The sequence below is a fragment of the Glossina fuscipes genome, unplaced genomic scaffold, assembly GCF_014805625.2.
Source record: "Glossina fuscipes isolate IAEA_lab_2018 unplaced genomic scaffold, Yale_Gfus_2 111, whole genome shotgun sequence".
NCBI classification, from domain to species: domain Eukaryota; kingdom Metazoa; phylum Arthropoda; class Insecta; order Diptera; family Glossinidae; genus Glossina; species Glossina fuscipes.
The window spans coordinates 3,791,825-3,815,910 of record NW_023998454.1 but is presented as its reverse complement, the minus strand read 5'-3'; the positions used below and the strand labels follow the sequence as shown (position 1 = coordinate 3,815,910).

The following is a 24,086-nucleotide window of genomic DNA, read 5'->3' as shown; positions in this document are numbered from 1 at the left end:
GTCTATCATAATTTCTTGTTATATTTCCATTCCATTCCGTTCCTACTTACACAGTTATTGCTTATTGCTGCGGCCCTACAATACCCACAAAAAATAACAAACTGCTTGCCGTAGAAGAATATGAGTGGAAAGTAAAATATACTTATCCTATTTCCAACACATAGAAATAAGTTGTAATACGTGTAGGGCCATAACAACTCCTGCGACTTTGGTACCCACAACATTTAGGGAAATTCTTATATTGGCAGAGGTAAAAGTCGTCATATGGAAACACATAAAATGATTTCTACAGAGATAATACCATATTAAAGAAGGTAGATATATCGCACAGTAGAGCACTGGACGAAGGAATAATGGTTAAAGGCCTGATATATAGGAATGTGGCACAGTTTTCCTTTACTATTGTTCCAAATGGGATACCAAAAGTAATTTATCGACATGTTTTGGTTTTATGGAGGTAAAACAACATTTTTATACATCGTTTTACACAGAAAATTAATTGTGTATCTCTTTCGTAAGAGATTTACATATATTTACAATAATTTGTGTTTTCACATTCTCTTCCAGTAATGAGTGCACGACACTCTTATAGTATAAGAGTTACTCACTGCTTTAAAATCTGAGAATTCAGGATAATTCTCAAATACGTCAAATACGTATTTAGTTATATTCCAGAAATCACAGAAGATAGTAATGAGCGCGTGAGACGCACACGTACTCATAGCAGTCACAAAACAACCATACATGTATTAATGTATGTATGTGTCTGTGCATTGTATGTGGTAGTGTTTATATAAGTGTGTATATGTGTACGTGTGTGTGCACACACAAATGAATGCAATTTGAATTATCATATTGACAGAATTCGTTTTTTATATTAAAAAAAAGAAGTAAAACTAAGAAGAAGAGGAGAAAAAAATTGAAAAAAAAAACAAAAAGAAAAAACAACCATAAAAAAGTGATTAAAGTTCAAAAAGACAAAAATAAATGAAAATAAATTGTATGCATTTCATACAATGTACGCAATGCATTAATTATATTTAGATTAATTGTGTAAATGAATGTATCCTGCTGGTATGCATGTGTAAGTGAGCGTGTGTTTTGGTATAAATATAAATCGATAAAAAAAAGAAAACCAGGAAACCTCAACATTAGTACAAAAAACATAAAAATAAACTCATTTATATTTATGTGTGTGTATGCATAATCACAGCGATATGTGTGTATGCATGTATTTATATATGCGTGCACGCTTATTATATATGCAAGGCAGCACACAAATTTATATGTAGCATATTCGCACACATCTCGGAATTAAACATTAAATACATTCATATGTATTTATAATTAGCGTGTGTGTGCTCATTATGTTAATCCTTTTAATATTGTATATGAATTAAAACCGTGCTGTGCGTTGGAATGAGCTTTTTTCTGTCTTTCGTTTTTTTCTTTCCTGATTACTTTTTATTTTAATAACTTCATTAAATAAATATGTGTCGCATTAACATTTATGGATTAATTTTGAAATCAGTGAAATTCATCAACGTGGCTAGGCATAAAATTTAAATTAAAAAAAAAAAAAAAAAGGAAAAAGAAAAGAGAAAAGAGAAAAGGAAGAAGAAGAGGAAGAATAAGAAAAATGACACGAAACTACTGTTGCCGTTTTTAACATTCTTCTTAGTCCGCATACTTCAACACATGACTGGAAGGCGAAATTCCGTTCTTACTCTTTACATTTATAATGTATACATATATATACATACATGTATATGTGTACAAAGTAAATGTACTCTTGTGAAGATTTATATGAAATGGGAAAAAATCAACAGTTTTCTGATTCGTTTTAACGCTCCTCAGTAGTGTCTCTCTATAACAATGCGTGAAAAGTAAATGACAAAAATTTATTAATAGCATATAATCGCACATAAAACCTATACATATATATATATGTATATGTATATCTATATATATATATATATATATAGCATTACGAACCTATGTTACGTTTGTGTGCCTTTGCATTATTTACAGAAATCAAATGATATTCATGTATACTTACATCTTTTCTCTGCAGGTCCATCGTACTTGAAAATTTAATGCAATAAAAAGATTGTAAATTTTTTTCTTTCTTGGAGTAAAATCGATAAAACTGTAGATTCCTTAAATTTACATAAATGCATAAGTATTCACATGCAAGCGAATCTATACGTATAGATTTACATATATATATATATATATGTATATATATACAGAGAAATATATTCTGTGTACATGTTCATTAAGTTATACACAATATTCATTCCATGAATGCATTTGGAAATTTCTATATTATTTTTTTTTTTTTTTTTTTGCCTTTTTTTAATTAACGCCGAAGGACATATTCCCCCTATATTCTCTGGGGGCATAAACTCTATTATAACAAGTTAGTCTTTGCTTAATTTAACATAATCTGGTAGCGTAACGTTTTGAGTTAATTACAGTATGAAATGCTCATATTCCCAAAAGTTAGAAAAAGTTTAAAAAATAAGTTTTCTTATTTTTTGATGAAAATTATGATTCGTGGAAAATTTTCGAACTTTTAAATATTTAATAGTTTTCCATTTTCAACTATGTTATCTCTATACGCTATCGCTAATAACTAATAACTCGCGTTCAAGCTTTCAGTTCTAGAAGTTTTTTTTGAAAATTATAAAACAATATGATGGATGTGTTCACTTAAACTTAATGAATTTTTACATTTATTTAAATCATATTGCAAATCTTTTATTGTTTAAACCGTCTTCGTAATAATTTCGTCACACACTTGAATTGGTTTCTATCATTTCATGCACACCCCAAAGGCAGTATATAAAGTTAGTTAATCAGGACACTGATTATGTATCTTTTAGTTAACTGGTTCTCAGTTGGACGACGTTTCTTGAAATCTATTTGATTGTGAGTTATGTATGGTTTTCGCCATTCGAAATTGGAATGGGAAATTGGAAGAGGCAAGTTTGCCACTATGAATGTGAATTTATTTATAAATAATGTATAGCGTTTTATTATTTTATTACATATATAAAATTCAACTTTTCAATTTTTACAAAATATTTTAGATTTATTCGTTATGTCCTTTACGTCAATACAAATCAATTTGAAAGTGCAGAGGACTGGCCGATTCTTATTTCTCCTTTTGTTCGTCTCAAGCGGGAGGTCTCTAGCGAAATGCCGGCATCGCCATCAAAATAAGTTGCCTTGACCCAGAAAACCAAAAGTTTACTGCGATAATTTGCATGGGATCGCAAATCTTACGAATAAAATTGTTATATGTGTACACGCAGAAACATGTATGTACGTAGATTAACTCTCCATCACTCCATTAAGGCTACGCTTTCCTTTTCTGTCCGCGAAACGGTGTTCATATCACGTCAATAAATATTATGAATATTTCAATCATCGTTCGTTACAATAAAAATAACGCGTCATAAGAATATGAAAAGCACAAGAAGGAGTCACTCGCAACAATTTATCTTAACATGTAACGATATCTATATTTTAATTTACGTTGTTGGCAAATTGATGAAATCATATATTTATACATTTTCAATAACCTAATGTCTTAAAAGATTCCCTTTCCGTTAGTTCCGAAGTTCCTCTGCTGCCAAGCAACGTAATCCGAGCAAAGTGGGCATTCCGCCTGATGTATATATATTCCGCAAGCTTACTTGATCATGTGTAACAAGTAAGAAAATTAAATTATATCGGGAGCGAATCTTTTATGCCCATCACCATTTACGCGAAAGAAAGACAAAAAAAAAAATAAAAGAACAAAATTCTTACGCTCCATAATGGAATGGGCGCAGTTAATTTTTTCCATTTTCCAAATAAAAGTTTTTGACGTATAGGCATGTGGGCGTTGTGGACGTGTCCTTTGAAAAGTTTAGCTCAATTCCAAATTCTTTTTGCAAATTGCAAATTTCTAGCCGACACCTTCATTTTCGCTAACGGAAGAATGTTTACCACAAATGCTACAAAGCTGCACAAACAGACAGACGGACAAACGAACACGCGGCTATGTTTAGGTGCATTCAAGAGTTGCAACTGGCCAAGAATTTGTATACCTTAGGGGGTTATGAAGCTATTGAAAAAGTAATTAAATTTTCATACACTATAATATTGGGTAGGCGTGTCAATTTTTTCCATTTGTGTGCATAATTGCTACAGCATCGCCCATAGAATATGCGTTAAAATTCTTGTACATTTATTTGCTATAGTTCATGAGTAATGAGCAAAACCACAATATTTTATTACCTTTGAAAAACGGAAGTGTTCTCAGTTTACGTTGAAGATATCGATTTCGAATTTGTCAATTGGTATTAAAAACGGGTCAAATTAGTTGCAGCACAAGCCCACTGTGAGGCGTAAACTAAAGGCAACTCCTCTTTTGTTCTTCTGAACAAAAATTGTGGGGTTTTGCTCATTACTTGCAAATTATAAACGGTGGTAGGCTAAAATTTCAACATTTAATTTACGAAAAACTCTCCTATTTATGTGCGAAAATGGAAACACTCGGCCTTGACCAGACAATGTTACGCATTATTGAATTTTCTTTTTTTCACCCTTTTGAGGCTTTATGCTTATTAATCATAAAATAAATAAGACTGTGGTAAATTAATTCTTCTTAAAAAAAGCTTTAAAGGAAGTAGAATGATACATTTTGTCCCATTCAATTTTTTATACCAATAAATAAAGGCATGAGACGCTAAAGATTTTGATGGTGGTGGATATGCGAGATTCGGTATCGCCCGAATGTAACTTCCTTACTTGTTCATATTTTATTCTAAATTCTCCGAAAATCGTGCTAATGGGCTGCATAACGGCTCCTTCCTTGGTGAAAGGGTTCATATATAAGATTTCGCTGGTATACGAATTGTGCGAAATGGTGAGTCAAGATCTTAGGTGATATTGATTTCTTTTATGATTTGACTTTGAAATGGACATCTTTAAGCTGTACGGTTAATAAGGCCGCCGCAGAGACATGCTGGTTTGTAGAAGTGGTTCTCGGTAAGTTCTCACCAAGTGCTAAAAGATTGAACCAAATTTGGAAAAACAGACACAGTTTGATGTACTGCGGGAGTGAACTTCCAAGGTTTCTGCCAAATTTTAAGTCGATAGCTTCGTTTTTACGGCAAGGGAAAGTTTACACCAGACATTACACAGACGGACGGACGGTCTGACGGACATGCTTAAATCGATTGAAAATTCGATGCTGATCAAGAAAATGTGTACCTTGTGGGGTCTCGTATACTTTCTTCTGGGCGTTGAAAATGTTTAGACACAATGAATATATCCCTGACCCTTCGGCGATGGGTGTAATTAATTTACCAGTTATTGACGTCTACCATAATCTATTTAGAATGAGCACACTTAGCCTTTCGCATTCTATTTTCCAGGCCCATATGGACGCGATTCTATTTGATACCCATATGGACGGTATTTTTAAAAAAAAATTTATCCACCATGTCGTGACACCCACCACAATTAATATAGAATTAGTCGCCTAGTACTCTCCAAGTCTTTTCATTTGCTACCCATATGCTTGGTGCTATTAAGAAAAGATTAATCTACCAGTTCGTGGCGCCCATCATATTTATTTTAGAATTAACGCATTTTTCGACAGATAATATATTTTGCCTTGAAGGCGTTGATGGTCTTCACGACTTCAGGGTAAGAACGATTCAGGAAATGACTCTTAATCGATCATTATCATGTTGCGTACGTCCGCACAAACATAATATATCCTGTGCCACAAGTGGTGTAGGATCTAAAAATGGCCGCAGTCGTTGTTGTTGCCTCACGGTGTTTGCAATTATATTTCAATAAAAAACGATTTTATAAAGGAATTATGCAGGCCTAAGTGAGTTGGTTCTTTCAAACCAAAAATAATCATCTCTATGTGCAATGGGATGGATGGAACTCAAACTTCTCAGCCAAATCATCTCAATTTCTGACGGTGAGACCATAATCAGACCATGTTAACGTCACATACAATTTGCTTACGATTAAAGGGCTTTTCTTGAACAAGTGGCTACAATATTTCTCACTTTCGCCGAGACCTATCCAAGTGTTTGGCTCAGAACCAACAAGATCAATTAGCATATTGTGCCCATTTTCCCTATAATCATCAATTCAGTTGCAGTTGTTGTTGACAATGGTTCTTTTCTGATCTCTCAGCTGAAGCTCAACTTATTCAAAATTCAAAAAGGCCATTTTGTATTAATCGGACGACTTGCTATAAGAAGCTTGAACCGAGAGTGAATTGTTTAACAAGCTTTCAAAGACAAATGCAAACCCTGTACACCTACCTATATGTAATATTTCTTCAAAATTTTAAAATTTACTCATTTTGTAGTTGTCTTTATTGAACAAAATTTAATTTCGTTGGCCTTCGAGATGGTTTAAAACTTCTACTACTAAGAGCGTGAACTAATTTCGCAGCAAAAACTAACTGCTTTTACAAAAAAATTTTGCAAATACTTTTTCAACTTTTCTCTCATTTTCACTTTAGTCAATTGAAAACGTCGCTTTATTTACGAAATGACCTAATATTTCGTTTAATGAAAGAATGGATTGCCGCTAAATGAGACATTTAGAAAAAGATGCTGAACTCAGTTGACCCAATTTTTCAACCATAGAAAATGTAAGAAATTTGAGAATACAATAAAAAAATCTTAGCTAACAGTAACAATTGTGTTGTTCTCCAATAATCATCATAGGAGGTACGCATCTCAATTTTGGTATTCTGTCGGCAACAGGCAGAAGCTTTTTTTGCCACCTTACAACTTGTAGTAGGAGGGTATGTTAAGCTTGTGCGTATGTATGCAGCAAAAAAAGGTCTTGAGATAGACCCATCTTTTCGATTCAGAATTGCTTTTTGAATCAAGGGCCGTTTGTTCGCCCGTCTTACGTGCTTGCGTTCGACCTACACTTCGCAATTTTTGAGGTTTTGAAATATTTTTGAGATATATTGGTCCAAGGGCGAACACTATTGAATGGTGGCTTTTTCGAACACTTCCTGTTTTCCCACTGTGTAGCATAGAGTTCTTACTTCTTACTACAAAATAAGTATATTTGACAGGAAATTTTATATCGATAATCATTGTTTATTCATAGTTTTTAAGACATCCAAATTGTCTTCTTTAGATTTGGTTTTGGCAAGACGAAAGTGTTGGACACGGGCCACACTTTCCACGTACGTTTGCAAGAGGATTGATTCAAAATTTCTTCAAAAAATCTAATATTTTCGCTTTAACCAAAGTATCGCAACCGTTTAATAACATATGTTGACGTCCTAAGCTACTCCGTGAATCTTAAAGAAATTGTTGATTTTGTAGACGTTTTCACTATTGGACGACATTGATGAACGGCCAGAATAGCCCCCAATTACACCATTTTACTTTAAAGGACATCTTGTCAATTATATTCTCCTGCTCTCATTATTATGCATTCCTCCAAACGATTTCAACATGTTCCTTCGAAACGTAGAACTTACTCCGTTCCGAAAATCGTTTCCATAGATATCTTGAAATCGATACTATATATTAGCGACTTGAAGTACAAATACTGAGTGGGTATAAGTTTTGAACAAGTTGCTTTCTGTCATTTTTGCGACTTTTTATTTACTCACGGTTTTAATATAATGATGTGATCTGAGTGTTTTTAGAGCCAATCGAGATTAGATGCGTTTGAAAATAGTTTATGTTAATCCAAATGAAACGCCTGTAGCATCAACAAATCGACGATTTTCGAGAACCAAGTATTTTTTTACTTGACACGATTTTCCTCAATAGATGACGACGGTTATTTCGCGCGCTGTTCACAAGGAACTCGTTGTCGACCCTCTTTAAGCCCTTTGTACGACTTGCAAATATTTCCTTTCGATTTACGTTCATCACCGAAGATATTCTGTAACATCCGCAACGTTTCCACAATCTTTAATGCAAATTCTTTGGTCAACGAAATCAGGCGTAGTAAAATTGGAAAAACCGACATTTGTACGTTGATGACGACATAAAGTTCCTCGTAGATGGTGCTGCCAACCCACAAAAAATATAATTAATGGATTCATAGTACTTAAACAGTCTTAATGGCCTTATTTTTTCATCGCAATACTCGTACATACACTTAAGAGAGTTTCTGCGTGCTATAAACAAAAGAACAAACGCCGGTTATGTCTACTCTTCAGTATTCGATATAAAATTTAATATTTCTTTAACCCTTCGAATTTGCAGCTCCAAGACGTCATAAATTTGAATATGAATAAATTTCCACCAACCGTTGAGACTACTTCAAGAATTTAGAATATGCAACCTGCGACGGTATCATTATAAAAATTTTGCTCGAGCATTACAATCGAAACAATGAATTCAATCTGCTTCCCTTTTTTGTTGGTGACTATAAAAAATAAAATTTTAGCTTTTGACTATTGGCGGTTTTGATAGAAAAACATTTACCTCCAAAATGTATAAAATGAAATATTATCTGCTTACGGGAAAGAAATTGCCAGCAATGAAAATTAGAAAAAACCTACAAAAACATCTAGTATTTATGAAAGCCTCGCCGTTTTTTAGTGGCTTTTCATTCAGCTCGAATACATAAAGCCGTGGTTTTTGTGGTTCGGTTTTAAATGTTCTGCGAACTTTACGCAGCTAAGGTCGATGATAACGAGTAAGAAAGTCTAAGCGGCTTGAACCGAACTATCGTCATCGTATTTAGATACATTCGTTTTTCTGTTTAAAAGGTTTTCAAAAAAGCATTAGGCAAACAAGCTGTTCTATGCGCTTTTTCTCAATGTTTATAGACTAAATTTCTTCTTTTCTGAAATTTTTATTTGGGACCTGGCAATAAAAGCATTTTGTAGGTCATAAGGTCAATAGGACTTTATCTTTTGAAGGGCATTGCCATTTTATATGGGCGACAAACGACAACTCAAGCTTATTGAGGAAGTTAGAAAAGAGAAAAAAACTACAATAAGTGGAAGAAGAATCATGATGATTACATCTTCTTTGTATTATCAACGAGATGAGGAAGCTAACATAATTTACTCTTTGGTAGTGCTTACACATGAATAACATTAAGTTTCATATGGGATGTATTTGTTTATTTATAAGTGCATATGTGGACATATTGGGTTATTTTTATTAACAATTTATGCTTTTGATGTTTAAGTAAAGTTTTGTGGCCGAGGGATACAACAGCTTAATTGTGTTTATTTATTTCGGAAATTATTGAGTTTAAAATTGTACATCATATGAAGATTGGAAAATAAATAGTTTTCATATGCCTATTATTGACAAAATGCTGATAATAATTATAATCAATATCTTAGCATTGTTATCTAATTACATTTTGGGTATTTTCCTCGTGGGCAATTGGAAATAGTTCATTTTACCATATAGAATTCAGCAGCTTATACTCAGCTTATACTGGAATGCATAAAAGACGTCGATGGAAGATTCGATTATAACTGCTTTTATGTTTTTATTGCATTTTGTTGTATTTCTTCGCAGAGTGGGTCTTCCAACGTAGCTTATGCACCCAACTTTTTTTGATGCGTTAGATGCGTTCCTTGAAAATCCGCGCATAATAAAAATCATGCAAAAAATACATGCGGCATATGCTAAGTTTGACGCTATGAAGATGAAAACACTACAAACATTTTTTTCAAAAAATCGTGCAAAAAAAGTAATAATGTAGATATGTCGGGTACCATACCATAATGTAGATATATCGGGTAGCATACCTGTCGGGTTTGATGCAAAGGAAGAATTGCGTTCATTATTAAAAGTCAAGTAGCAGTAGGGCAAGTCACTAACACATATGTGGCCATAAGTCGTCTGACTTTTGGTCACAGTATTTTCTCAATTGTGTTAAATTTCTGTGGGACGCCAACAAAGTGAAAATTTATCAAAATCTTTTTCTTCGAATTCGTGCTAGAACAAAAAATTCGTGCAAAAAAAGTGTATTTGCTCTCATTGGTGAACCGTCTTATTTCAAGAACGGTATAAAAAGAGTTGGTTGTACTTAGCTTTCTATGGAGTAGAAGGTTTTCGTGCAGTTAGTCTTTCTTTGTAAGGGACTGCATTCTTTTTGGAAACTTTTCAATCGATTTTTTTTCTATTAATTGAACTCCGTAATATTTCCACTTAATCTTTAACGCATATCGCTTGTTCCAACACAGCAGAATTATCTGAGAAGCTTTTTGTTTAGTAACGGCTAGAGGTTTATTAACATCTTCGAAAGCACCGTTAAGCTGTAATTGGCTACTTATTACAGATAGTGAATTACATATATTGCGCCTTTGTTCACCTTCCTCTGTTTGCTTTTCACTTTAGAAAGCTGCAGCAGTATTTATAAGAAAATCCGGATTAGATGGTAAACGGCCGGGAGGATAATTGTTATTTTGCTTTAAGACTTAGTTAGCAGATAAGAGGTTTGAAGGCCAATGAAATTCTCCGAAATACTCGTACTCAACTTAAATTTAATTAAGATCCATTTACTTACCAGAGAGAATATGCTAATGTCGACGTATTTCATTGAATCAGTTGCTCGTTTCCTTCTTGTGAACATTTCTTTCAGTGGTAACGATTTCTAAGTAAAAATGTGAAATTTAAAAAAAAATTTACGAGTTTCACGGTTATGCTTTTGTGCCTTGATATCACATCGTACATTTGATACCTATGCTGATTTCGAATGTATTTGATATCCTTGTCAGAACTTTCAATATATTTTCTAAAACATTAGAAATGTAAAGAGGAACTTAATATACATATATGCACACAAAGTTATATTCTTTAACGTACATATGTTTTTATATCCGTTTGTCGTTCTATATGTAATGTGCAAAAAAATATATACAGGAAATCCTCTATAAAAATACGGTGTGTGTGTATGTTTCAATGGTTTCAGAATTTGAGTCATTCCATTTATTTCCGCCAAATCCGTGTATAGGGTGTCAACCACAAATGGCTGAAAGTATAGTTTAAATAGAAAACCGAGAACACTACAAAAGTTATGGATAACCATCAGTAGAAGCTTAGCGTAGTAATGCGTCCGTTTATATAAAAACAAGTAAAAATTTAAATAATCGCTTTAAGGCGAGTCCTTGTCTAACGCATTATACAAGCAAAATATTTCATCAAATAGAGCCGTGCCATTTCTAGACCCTAATGCTTTGACAATGACCTTTAGTCGTCCTCAAAATATATTTACATCGTATTTGATATAATTGAATTAGTGTCTCTTTAATATTACGTACGTGATCATTGTTTGCCCATTGAAGTCATGTTTGCAGTTGCACCACAGCTATTTCTTCCGTACAGTCTAATAGGTAGTCCTCGTAGACGTTTGCATTTGTTTGGATTGTATATATATAGTTACAGTTCGTTCTCTTTGCGATTTTTGGTTAGGGTGGAACAAGTCAGTTGGTGGCCAGCAATCAAGAGCATAAATATGGAACTGTCTTAAGAACAGAAAGCAAACGACCGCGCGAACATGCAGCTGAAGAGACCGTACATGTGCAAATCTATTCTATATTTTACGGTCACAAAAAATATATGGGCACTTGCCGGGTGCTGGATTGTCTGATAAGTATTTCTCAGTATTGCAAACTCAAAAACAAAGTTAGTGTACTATGCAAAAAAAATTTTTTAATTGCGAGCATAAAACACCGGATTAAAATCTAATTAACTCATAGACATTTCTTTCGATTTGTCTGTAGACATCCTTATAGCAATCTTCCATCTATGTATACGCAATGAATTACTCCTAAAACTTATCATTAGACTGCTTTTAAAGTTTTCTTCAATACTTGAAGCTGAAGAATATCTATTCACTAGCCTAGCTTATAGGTGTATACGTACGCATTTTTCTCATTTACATACTTTTCTTGCAGTAATTACGAAAGAATAGCCATGTATTTTCAATCAATACCAACAACGTAGTTACTTCCAATCCATTATTCTTTAATATTATTGCCACGATGTTATCATATAAACTCTTCGAATGCACTGTATTTTGGTTTTCTTTTTATTATCCATAATTCCATATAGCTGCGTATTTTTTGAGCAGGACACAATCAGAAACAACGATGGTTCCATATTCCGTTGAAAATTCAAATTAGGAAATTGTTATGGACTTTTAGTATTACTGATAGGAATAACTGTAGTAGCGCTACTGATTAGCAGCCATTTGGCGGCTTGCTCTCTCATTCCCATTATTTGTATAAGCAAAGGCTCAGTTAGTAGTTTCTTGGTATAACGTCACTTTCTCTCAAACATTTGCAAAGCATAAGCCTGCACAGTTCTGCGTTTTTAAGTGAATATGCGCTATGGTATGTATATGTACATTGCAAATATAATTTGCTTTCTTTTCTTTTGTTATTTCACATTGAACAATTCTAGATTTTTGATGTTCACCAAGTACTTCAATAAATTTCAGTGGAAATTTTCAGATCGAAAGATAAGAAGAAGTTTTTTACTTTTAAACCAATTTCACGTTAGAAAGAAAATAATTTATCTTTATATAATTACCTATTATTTATATGTTGGGTGCCTTACATGTATTCTGTTCATTTTTTCACGTGAAGAAGGCATTTATTGAGACAAATTGGCGGAATTTTTGCAAATCAAGATATTTTCCATCATTTTCTACAACATATTCTCATCTTTCTGGCAACCTGGCGACATCGTATCCAAAGCACGATATTGGTTTGGCAGCGATCCAATCATTGATCTTTTTTCGCACTTTTTAAGCATTTTGGGACTGCGTGTCGGCCAAGGCAAGCTGCGTCGATCTGAACAAGCGGTAGCCAGAAGGCACTATGTCTGGTGACTACGCTGGGAACTTCTCGCGCAGAACTTCTCATTCGAGCTACAAAAGTGGACCCTTGAAAACTCTTGCAATGTGTGGCCGAGCGTAGTCATGCAAGAGGATGACTTGAGGTTTGTTGACGGTTATTACTGGCCTTTTTTGTCACAAGACATGGTTGAATTTGTTCAATTGAAGTCGGTAGATATTTGCGGCAACAACTCCATTCGGTTTTAGCAGTTTGTAGTACGTTACACCTTGCTGATCCTATCATATACATAGCAAAACTTTATGGCCTTCAACATTCTGCTTCGATGTCGGCATAGTTGGCTCCCCTGGAAGCCGAGATGCTGGAACGATTCGAAATACCATTTGCAGTCAAATCGTGTAGTAACCGTTTTACCTCCTTTTGGATATTTCCCATCGCTTGTACCCGTCTAGAAACAGTTGATTTGAGTTGGGTTTTTGTTCAATAACTATTCCAATTCATTGCCTTTTAATTTGTTTAGTCGTCCAGGCCGTTCATTGAACTTGAGGTCAAAATCTCCGCTTTTAAACAGTTGAAACCAAAGCCGAGAATTGGGATATGATGGAGCAGCATGATCATAAACTTCGGCAGCAGATTTCTTCAAATCACACAACAAAAATAATGAATGTCGAAAAAGCAATTTTGAGCGTTCGATGATAAGCGTCTGTGTACACTGAATAGCTCAACAATACCAAATTGTTATTTTATGTAGAAAAAAGTGAAAATCATGGCATAGATTGATAGTTCGAATTACTATATCACTTTAACCAAGAGGTGTCGGGTCAAATTACATGCAAGCACCTATTATTTATTAATTTTGTTTGCTTGCACATACATAGTTAACATATATTATCCAAGTTTCCATATCACACATGATGAATTCTATACGACGGCTGTTCATGGTAATTATGGAATATAAACAATGCAATAAATGAATAAAATATTAAAAACTAGTCTTTAATCCTAGCTTGCGTAACTTGCTGATGTATTATTATCTGTATCTTGTTTCTACTTTGAGGAATGTCGAAAAATAAATTAATTAAATTAAATCTAAATTAAATACTTTTAAATTAAATTAAGTTGAAATATAAATAGTTCAAGTTTTGTTTTACAATATATTGGAAATGTTTTTTACAATTTCGAACTTTCCTTCTCTCTACTTGTATAAGTTAGCATAGCTTACAATTGTTATTGAGGTTACTGTTGGAGTTCGTGCAGTTGTTGTTACAGTAAAATGGAAGAGCGGTTGGGCTTTTTCTCTCCACAATTCGATCTTTTCAGCAAGGACGCAATTGTTGTCGATATTGGTAATTGAAACAGCTCTTCCGCTATTGCTTTGCGATGCCTGCGAAGCGGGCTTGTCAGATGTTGAAACTATCAATAAATTAGTGCTGCCCAAGACTTATTCTCTTTGTTTATCATGCACTGGATATAATGCGACCTTGTCTTTTATACGTTACTGTGTGTTATTATTGATAATATTTATCATTGATTGTATTTATTTTATTTTAAAATTTGGTTTATTATATAGAAATAAATGTAAATATTCTTCTGCTGATTTTTAAATGGGATTCTCTACGATTTCCCTTCAGCGATATTTTAGAAATGTCTCACTCAATTATTTTCGAAAACGAACATACACATAATCGCTCTTTTTCGATTGATTCGTTCACCGGCAGGATCGCCAATTGTAGTTATTGGCTCATATTTTATTTCCAATACATAAATGCTCTCAGTTAAAATTCTCTTTTTTGATTAAATACAAAAGATGTTTTTTATAGACATAGAAATTCAAACGTTTTTCAAAAACCCTATACTAAGAATTTCGAATTTTTTTACATTAAGGCACTTAACATAAAGTCCAGTAAGCGGATCGCTTCCAACCAATTATTCGTTTTCTTCATAATCCTATCAAATATTAATTTTCCAACACATAATTTATGTTTATTTTCATAATATTCTTCTATGCGCATTTCATATTGTTACCGTCATATTTCAAAAATTTCAATGATTGAATTTTTGCAGATCACCAGTTAAGTAGTCTTACTTAAGCTTAGTAGCTTTACTTACGTAAAAGACAACAACTTTACGAAATTGAGCAGATAAAACGACGGACCGATCGAAAGATTGTCGACCTGAGAAACAGATAAACGTGAAAATGAACGGGTAGATGGGAAGGTGAATTAATAAACGGTTCTGGATAATCTAACGAAAATACTGTTAACTAGAGGGACATATCAGGTCTAAGGACTGAGGGAAATAAATAACGGAAGAACGGACGGGGAAAGCATTCAAGCGGACAGACAAATAAAAAACAAGTTACAAACTGAAGGAACAGTCAAATGGAGAAACGTACATTTAGGAAAATGGATGAACACAGAAAGAGGCTGTCGAAAAGACAGCCTCTACTCATTGAAACCTGTTAATGAGTTTCCGTCACCATAAGGCAATTCGTTACATAGAGCAAAGCAAAAGAAGAAAATTCGTAATCCGAACTCATATAATTTGCCTGAGTGTGTACACATACTGCGGCTATTTTTATAATACTCTGGTATATAATATCGAATTAAAAATATGCTGGTTTATATGCAAATTCGCCATATCACAGAAAAGTCACTGCACTGAATCTTTCTCATAAATCTAAAATAAGATCTGAAATAAGAAAATAAAAGAGCGACGTTTTGTATAGAATAGTTGCATTAAGATTGTTATGCTCGACACGAGAACCATAAGTTTAGCCCTTCATTGTGTCAGATAGCCAACAGGTATCACATTCACCTTCTAACAAATTTTTTTAAGTTTTAAATCGGTATTTGTAGCGGATCCTTTAAATCACGGTTTCTTGCTTACTTACTTTCTTGCCAAGTGTTTCTAGCTTTATTAAGTTTTAGATTAAGACTTGATTTGTTCTCCTATCGCGGCCTTGAAGAGTTATATATTCGATTACGTGGACGGACGAATACGCTGAATGTTTCAATAAACAAAACGCCATTATTCTCCGAAGCTTACGATAGAAGAAGTAGACGCAACGCTCATCCAAGAAATAGAATCATGTGGTTCAAATTTCCGCTATAATCATATGGTCATGGACAATATTTACCGAACAGGTTCGAAGTTTACTTTCCAATTAGGCCTTAGATATGAAGATATTAAAAACACATTAAAACTTGTCCCAAAAAGTTCGTGTGAATTCAACTACAACTGTTCTGTGACTTTCGTCAAAATTATGTATATGTTTGTATATATATATATTACTATATATATATATCCATTTATATATATATATTTATATGTACGCATATATATATATATATATATATACGTATACGTAATAATCTCTTATATGCCTCACAGCGCATAATTCATGCTCAGTTCATATCTTTTCTTAGAATTGAAGCATTCTCTCGTATTTATAACGAGTGCATGTAGTTGTCGCACAAGTGTTATTAAATAATTGGAAAACTTTGTTTCATGGAAATTTTCAAATTATAAATAAAATTTTCTTTAATTTGTGCTGAGTATGTACATGTATGTGCGCGTGTGTTTATTTAATTGATTGTACGGAAGCTCTCTCTTATATTTTGAACTCTTGCAAAATTTTGTAATATGTTTTTATTATTATTAATATCTCTTCTACTTCAAAAATTACTGCAACTGCAATAATTCATATTCGTACCGTGTTATGTATGTATGTATGTATGTATGTAGGTATGTATATAAACATATATAAATATATGAGCAAGTGCATTAGTGTGTATGCGTAAATTTATAAAGGCTCGTGCTCGATGCCATAACGTTAATATAACAACCTGAAGCGATCCCATTTAATGTTTTAAGGATTTCTACATAAACGCACTTACGTAGCAAATACATAAACACATAATAATAATAACATATATACGCTCATGTAATGCATGTTTGAATGCATTACAAACATACAAGTTTTGTGTGCATCTATCATAAATTAATGAAACAATGACACACACAGTCTTTGTATGCGGTAAATATATGACTTGTTCCTGTCATAACGTTATGTATGTATTAATGTGTAAATTCATGTATGTATTAATGTATGTAGGCATGTTTTCTTCTTTTTTTTTTTTTTTTTTAATGTACATTTATGATATGTGTGCAAATGTTCGCATACGTAAGTATGGATAAATACGATATTGTGTCTGCAGTTTAATTATATTTTGTGTGAGGCAAACAAAATTTTTGCAAAACAAACTTTTACAGCGTAGAACATGAGAATAAGGAAAAGTAAATAAAAATCAATACCATTACAAAGAAAATGCGCTCGTACAAAATGAAAAAAAAAACTACAAGAATTAGTTTTTTTTTTTTTATTTTCAAGAATTATGACAGTGAATACCTCCTAAAAATAAAAGAAACATATTCAAAATCCGAAAAGTTAAACACGCACAAGCGTGCATGTATTCACCTAAAATCGTGGACATAAGTTCGGGAACAAGTATGAAAAGTTATTCGTCCAAACTTTGGAAATGTCTCGATAATGTGCTTTACTTGATAGCTTAAATATTCAATTAACTATATGCAGAAAAGTATATCATAAAGGCAGAAGAGTTTTCATATCATCTGAAGTTTAAATTAATTTTATCACGTCATATGCAGCTCTTAGATGTACGCACTAAAAATCATATGAAATATTGTAGAGAGTAATTTGAATGAATTATTGTTAGGAAAAAAATATGTCCAACTCAAAAGCGGACAGATCAGAATGCTGTGGGCGGATAAGACAATAACTGCGGTCCAAGCTTATGCCTATCGCAGAACATATTCTACTCTTTCCACTCCAAATGGACAATTTCCTCTTTCATTTAAAAATTAGCTTATTCGAGAATAGAACAATTATTAAAAAAAAAAAAAAACGCTAATGCAAAAAAAGCTAAGACGTTTAAAAGATCAACTGACGTAGCCAGACTACGCTCCACAGAGTATATATATTTAAAAAAAAACCATTCTAATTTCTGCCTGAATGTTGGATGAGAACACGATTCCGATCGTAAATTTTTCTTGAGAAGAACAAACTAGGCCCCAAAGAAATAGCATGGGAATTTCAGATCAAATGGAGATCAGGAACAGTACAAAAAATCACGGTCGAATTGAATTGAGTCTTTCAAAGAGGACTGCTTAGGTAGGATATTTAACGGCGTATACAATATATGGTACAATATATGGTAATTCTTAGTTTGGTTGAGTAGCAGTAAAACGGGCTAAATCTTTTTCTTACTTTGCGTTCAGTTAAGGATCCAAGCACCGATCTACAAAACGGATTATTATACCAGTTCCGCATTCTTTTTAGATACTAATTTTCTTTGCGTCTTCCACAACCAAGAAATGTGAAATTTTCAAATACGATAAGCTCATGTTTGCAGGAGTAAATGCGCAAATAACAATCGTGTCTACGAAATCAGTGTTCGCGGGTTTAAATCTCAGGTGCGGTAGAGTTAATTAATTCTGACCGTAGCTTAGTGACTACTCAGTTGATGAGTACACTTACCGATTGTGCATACATCCATTAGGCTGCGGTTCGTGTCAGAGGCATCCTCTAAGTGATTAATAATATTTAAAGAAAGGTAAGTCTGTGTTATAAGCAACAATGTTAACGCCGCTACGAAAATGGTACAAAAGATTGCGATTCGTGGAATACGATCCTTTATTTCGTTTAAATATTTCGGTTTAGCCCGTCGATAATTGCTGTCATAATCAGATTTGCAGATTCGGATTTCGCTCATCCAGCGAGGAAACATTTAAGGCTTAGCGTCTTAACCCAAGTGATCAAACTCCGACTCGTTGCTTCAAAGAACTCGTGCCCTAACACAATGGAATGCATTTGGTTTTTTCATTAAACGTTCTTTGATGTGCTTATCGCGAGAATTAAAGTTGTCGGGACAAGCCGGTAGTAAAATTATCATAAATGAAATTTGGGTACTATTCAAAAATTTGGATAGTTGTTAAAGCATATGCTGAACTATGGTTAAATGTAAAGTTTGACAAGTTAAGTTGTCAAAAAAATTTAGAGCACATGTCACGGCGTCAAGCTTAAAACAGGGAAACAAAAATTGTAAAAGGTATTTTTTCTTATCAATTTAATGTACGCGTCACGTGGTACCTGCATTTTCCAGATGTTATTCTCTCATCATTGAAAACATTTGAAACATATAAGTAGTTGACGTAGATTTTCACCTGAATCTTTTAGGAAATTTCTAACGAAAACGAAAACCTGTCCATCTCTTAAATTTAAGTTGTTTTGAGCTTACTTTGCTACGCCTATTAGTACATCATCAAAATTGATGGATTATCCCGTGGACATAGCGTCCATTGTAAGTTTAGCGTGTGCTATCCCGTGAAATAGTTGAAATACGCAGACATGCACTGTAATCATTTCACTATATCATTTAAAAAGTCTCTGTCGCAAATTTTTCCCTACATTTTCTTATCACATTTATGTGCACAGTCGTAATTGCATATATGTACCATATCTGCATGAAATACCTAAACTATTTACAAAGATAAAATCTTAACAAAATGTTTTGCAAATATTGCGTGTGGAATATATTGTTGTTGTTGTTTTTGTTGTTGCCGTCGTTGTTTTAGAGTTACAAACAACTATATTTCTCCGTTTGTTTTGTTTGTTATCGTTTATACGAATCTCGTTATTTTATATGTATTTTACTTATTATTTCAGAAATTATGAAGGGTGGAGCGCAGTGATGGCGCTGTAAAAAAAGGTTTCGTGTATGAGCAATAGGTGCCATTAATATGATTTAGGGTCATTCAAGGTACACACATCATATATCATACATCAGTAAAGTAAGCACATTCTAAAGAGTGCGCGTATACACACAGACACAAACATCTACACTAATAAACGGATTTTCGTACGTACATATGCGTACGTATATATGCATGTACATACGTATACCCACATATAAAGAATATAAAAAAGGACAGACACCATGTACGTGCAAAGATCAAATGTTCAACAATTATGTTTTACGTATATAAAGAATATCCAGAGAATTCTAATATGAACGAAGCCAATCAATTATGAGTGTCAATTTATGTGGTGTTGTCCTATCTCTTGTCGTCATTTGGTAACGGGCAACAGTTGAATACCGCAGCAATATGATTTTAACAATTTACCATCAACAACATCGCTTAGGATGCCATATTAATATGCAGCTTTTACTCTTAATACTGTTAGGTAAGTCGCCATATACACAATATGTATATATATATATATATACATACATATACATATATATATTTATATATATATAATATGTATATATACATATATTTCAATCTTACTGAAACTTTTGTTTTCGTTTCATTTTTACGTAGAAATGCGCACTATATATGGAGATGTTTCCTCTCATTACTGGGAAAGTCCGTATTCGCAACCGTACTTTGACAATTCCTCACGCAGGGAGGTTACCGCAATTGTAGGTCAAGCTGCTCTCCTACAGTGCCGAGTCAGAAATTTAGGAGATAGAGCTGTAAGTAATGGCAAAAAGTGCATAATTTACGTACATGGTATGCATATACGCAGGCACATGTTCTACCAAGATTTGTATTCTGTTGCAAAAAACTTTTGTTACATGCTCTTTGTCTTTTTTTTTTTTGTGTTCTTTATACCTATCATGCCAGTAAGGAGGTACACTATCATTAAAGAGCCTATTAAATCAAGGGATCACTTGTTTGTCCTTCGTCTATAAGTAGATCTTTGCTTTTCGCCACAGACCAAGTATGAAACTGAACAAAGTCAACATTAAGTTTGGCGCACGATGATATTAAAAAAACCCAAAACAGTCTCAGTTAAGACCAAATGAAATGTTTACTGGTAATGTCCTTAGATTCGCTTCCAAGCAGATTCAGAAATGTAGATAATGGAATTACAACGTCTTTATATGTTTTTTTATTGCTCCCGCCAGAATAAGTTTAAAATTCAGAAAATCGATGATTGCTCTAATAGATGTTAAACAACTAATGATTTCGTCTCTTTCCTCAGCTAGCACATCATCAATTTTAGGTTTTACGTTTAGAACTGTAAGTTACTATTGCGTTTTACTTTAAAAAAATCTTTAATTAAGAAATGATTAGATAGGATCGATTCTCATAATAACCACAAAAAGGTATATGTACAAGGAAAAGGAGCTCAGAATGTTTTTTCCTAATGGAGACTACATATAAAAACACATTTTCAAATATGTAGCTTCTTGCCTTAGCTTTAACATGCAACAAACATTAGGATATGTGCAGGAAAAGAAGGAATTCCAATCCGGCAATTATCGATTTTGTTCCGCGTTTCCAATGACTTTTTCTAATGAGGCGAATTGTATACGACTTTAATCCAATTTTTACTCTCTATTACTAGCTAGCCAGCTAGTCGTTTTGACATAGCTACGCTATAGTGGGTCGGGGCACACCGTAACGGCCTATAGATCACCCCACAGTTTGTCAGATAACCAAATAGGGCGTTGCATGGTAGGTGGTCGAAAAAGTGGGCCGATTTCCACTTCAATAATCAACCAACCAATGTACCAAATTTCTGCCCGACAAGCTTAGGTCGATTCAGAAGGTGGTTCTCTGTATCTCAACCTCTTCTGGATGTTGCGTACATCTGCGCACACTTAACCTATACTTGTGTGAGAAGTGGCGTGGGGTACGAAAAGTCGTAGAAAGCAGTCATATATATACATTTAAAAGCTCCAGGCACATTTGATCTGTGTATTGCACAATTCTTTAAGAGATGCTTAAAAAATTTTCTTTTTGAGAATAGTTTTAAGATGGAAGAAAAGGCAGTAAAATAATAATATCCGAAGAGGTTATCAATCCTGCACTTAAGTAATTAAAAAAAATTTTTTCACATATATAAACAAGAAAGAACATTATACTATCACGAGGCAAGGATTAGACAGCACTTCGTATAATACAGTTATTCACACGTTTTGATAATGACACAACAAAAGTTACACATTATTTTCAAGCAAAGGCATGCATACGTTTCAAGAAAGTCAGTATGTTGGAGTTATTCTTACATGCGGTGATATCCAAAAAATATACCTACAGATTTTCATTTTAATTTAGGTTTCCTGGATACGTAAAAGGGACTTACACATATTGACGGTGGGCATACTGACCTATACAAACGATCAACGATTTCAATCTTTACACACAGAAGGCTCAGACGAGTGGACCTTAAGAATATCGTCGCCACAACCTCGCGATTCGGGCACATACGAATGTCAAGTGTCAACCGAGCCAAAAATCAGTCAAGGCTTTCGTTTAAACGTAGTCGGTTCGTATTTTGGTTATAATAGAAAAATTTATAAATAAATTTCCATAATTCCGGTATTCTTTTCAGTGTCACGAGCGAAAATTCTTGGTAATCCGGAATTGTTTATAAAAAGTGGAAGCGACATTAATTTAACTTGTTTGGCAATGCAATCGCCTATACCGCCTTCATTTATTTACTGGTATAAAGGTAAACGTTTAATGAATTATTCTCAACGTGGCGGCATTAATGTGATAACGGAACGTACAACACGCACTAGCAAGCTGCTGATATCAAAAGCAACATCGAACGATTCGGGTAATTACACATGCTCACCAAGTAGCTCAGGTATGTTAGATATAAACCACGCAATGTATAGCAGATATAAAATTTCTTTTACTTCGGTTAATCTAGACTCTGCTTCTGTGGTAGTTCACGTTATTAACGGTGAGCATCCAGCAGCAATGCAACATGGCAACAACAGCGCCAGCAGCCAAACACTATTGCTTAGTAAAACTTTACAACAACTGTCCCGCAATACAGTAGCAGCATTTTTCAGTGTTTCCGCGTTATATCATTTGTTACATGCATTAGTTCAAATTTTCGCAACAACAAATTGTTATGTTGTCATTGTAGGTGTTGCTTTATCACTACAATGGCCACGACTTACACAGAATGCCAGAAGGAGAATTGTAGCCAGGTGACTGTAAGTGTTCGTCTTCAGCAGTATACGTAGAAAAAAAAAACAATTCGGTCTGTACCGGATCAAGATCTTTCACTCTGGATCAATAACTTTGCACAACTAATAATAAAAAAACAAAGACTTCAGTTCTCAATGCATGTAGCGTTCACAGACGGATGAGTGCTTGGTTATGGACTTGTAGAAAGACTCGTGTACCAGACAGTAGCAGCACAGTTCACGGATGCTCGGGATGTAAAATTTGCATTTGTTTATATTGTTCATAGTTATAAAAAAAAAGCAAGAGAAAATACTTATGACAGAGATTTAGTATAAGTTTTAAGATTTTAAATTATGTAAAACATAACGGTTAAGTAGATAAAACTCTTTAACATAATAACGCATACCGTACGTATAATAAAGAAATGAACAACTTATGTAAACAGATCAGCAAAAGGTTGACATTTTTTTTTAGAAGGGATCTTTAAATCCGTTTGAGGTTAAGTATTACTAGGTAGGCGATATCGATTCATATTTAATTGGATATAAACTAAAATGATGCTTTTATACTTTTTTTGCTAGCACGCAGCAAACATTTGCACAAACTAAAAACCGTATTTACATGCCCCGCCTCATCAATATGTTGGTTTTTTTCTTGCGAAACTCGGCCATTACCGCACCCAAACGCATATAACGCGATTAACTAATTATCTTTCACATCAGAAAACCAAGAAAGAAGTATGTACATATTTTTATCAATCAACGTCGGCTTGCGTATGCTAACAACGCAATAAGCTTACACTCATATGCATAAATGCATCAATTTTTTTTCCTCTCCAACTATTTTTTCGCAATTATTCACTTCGTACAACTTCTTTGTGCACTTGTAAAATGGCTTTGATCTCTCCCTAAAAACCGTTAGCTGGTTTTTTCCTCTACAAGGTTTATAAAGAAACTACCCTATGCGGAGAATGGAGAGACCACAGAGCTGCTTTCAATAAATTGCAACGCTTCGATTCCGTTATGCGACTGAGAATAAACTGAATAAAGTAGTATAGTGTGAGAGAGCTCGAAGAACCATCGCTGTGAAAGTGAGCAATCGAATCGAATCGAGGCATTTCTTCCAAATTTTAAGCAATTAAATGAATATTTCCTACACTTTACATTTTCATTGGAGGATATATCTGCACTTATAGCTGAACTCTCGCGCTATATAACAAATTTAAGTTAAC

At 33.7% G+C, this 24,086-nt stretch overlaps 1 protein-coding gene across 2 annotated transcripts; it reads left to right on the top strand.

Moving 5' to 3' along the window:
• Positions 1–929: 929 nt before the first annotated feature.
• On the top strand, positions 930–23,238 carry LOC119638914 (protein sidekick-1). 2 transcript variants are annotated; one of them, XM_038036019.1, is made up of 6 exons: positions 930–1,084; positions 19,906–20,102; positions 20,243–20,397; positions 21,989–22,199; positions 22,266–22,523; positions 22,590–23,238. In XM_038036019.1, exons 2-6 carry the CDS (start codon positions 20,024–20,026, stop codon positions 22,877–22,879), a joined length of 993 nt encoding a protein of 330 aa, XP_037891947.1. In that variant the 5' UTR covers positions 930–1,084; positions 19,906–20,023; the 3' UTR covers positions 22,880–23,238. The 2 variants fall into 2 exon arrangements, with proteins under 2 accessions (XP_037891947.1, XP_037891946.1); XM_038036018.1 differs by having other exon boundaries at positions 19,584–20,102.
• Positions 23,239–24,086: the final 848 nt, after the last annotated feature.

Excerpts from the sequence above, each read along its gene's own strand:
- LOC119638914 (XM_038036019.1), top strand. The coding sequence starts at position 20,024 with ATGATTTTAACAATTTACCATCAACAACATCGCTTAGGATGCCATATT. Across the intron at positions 20,398-21,988 it reads GAAATTTAGGAGATAGAGCT|GTTTCCTGGATACGTAAAAG; the intron begins GTAAGTAATGGC and ends ATTTTAATTTAG. Across the intron at positions 22,200-22,265 it reads CTTTCGTTTAAACGTAGTCG|TGTCACGAGCGAAAATTCTT; the intron begins GTTCGTATTTTG and ends TATTCTTTTCAG.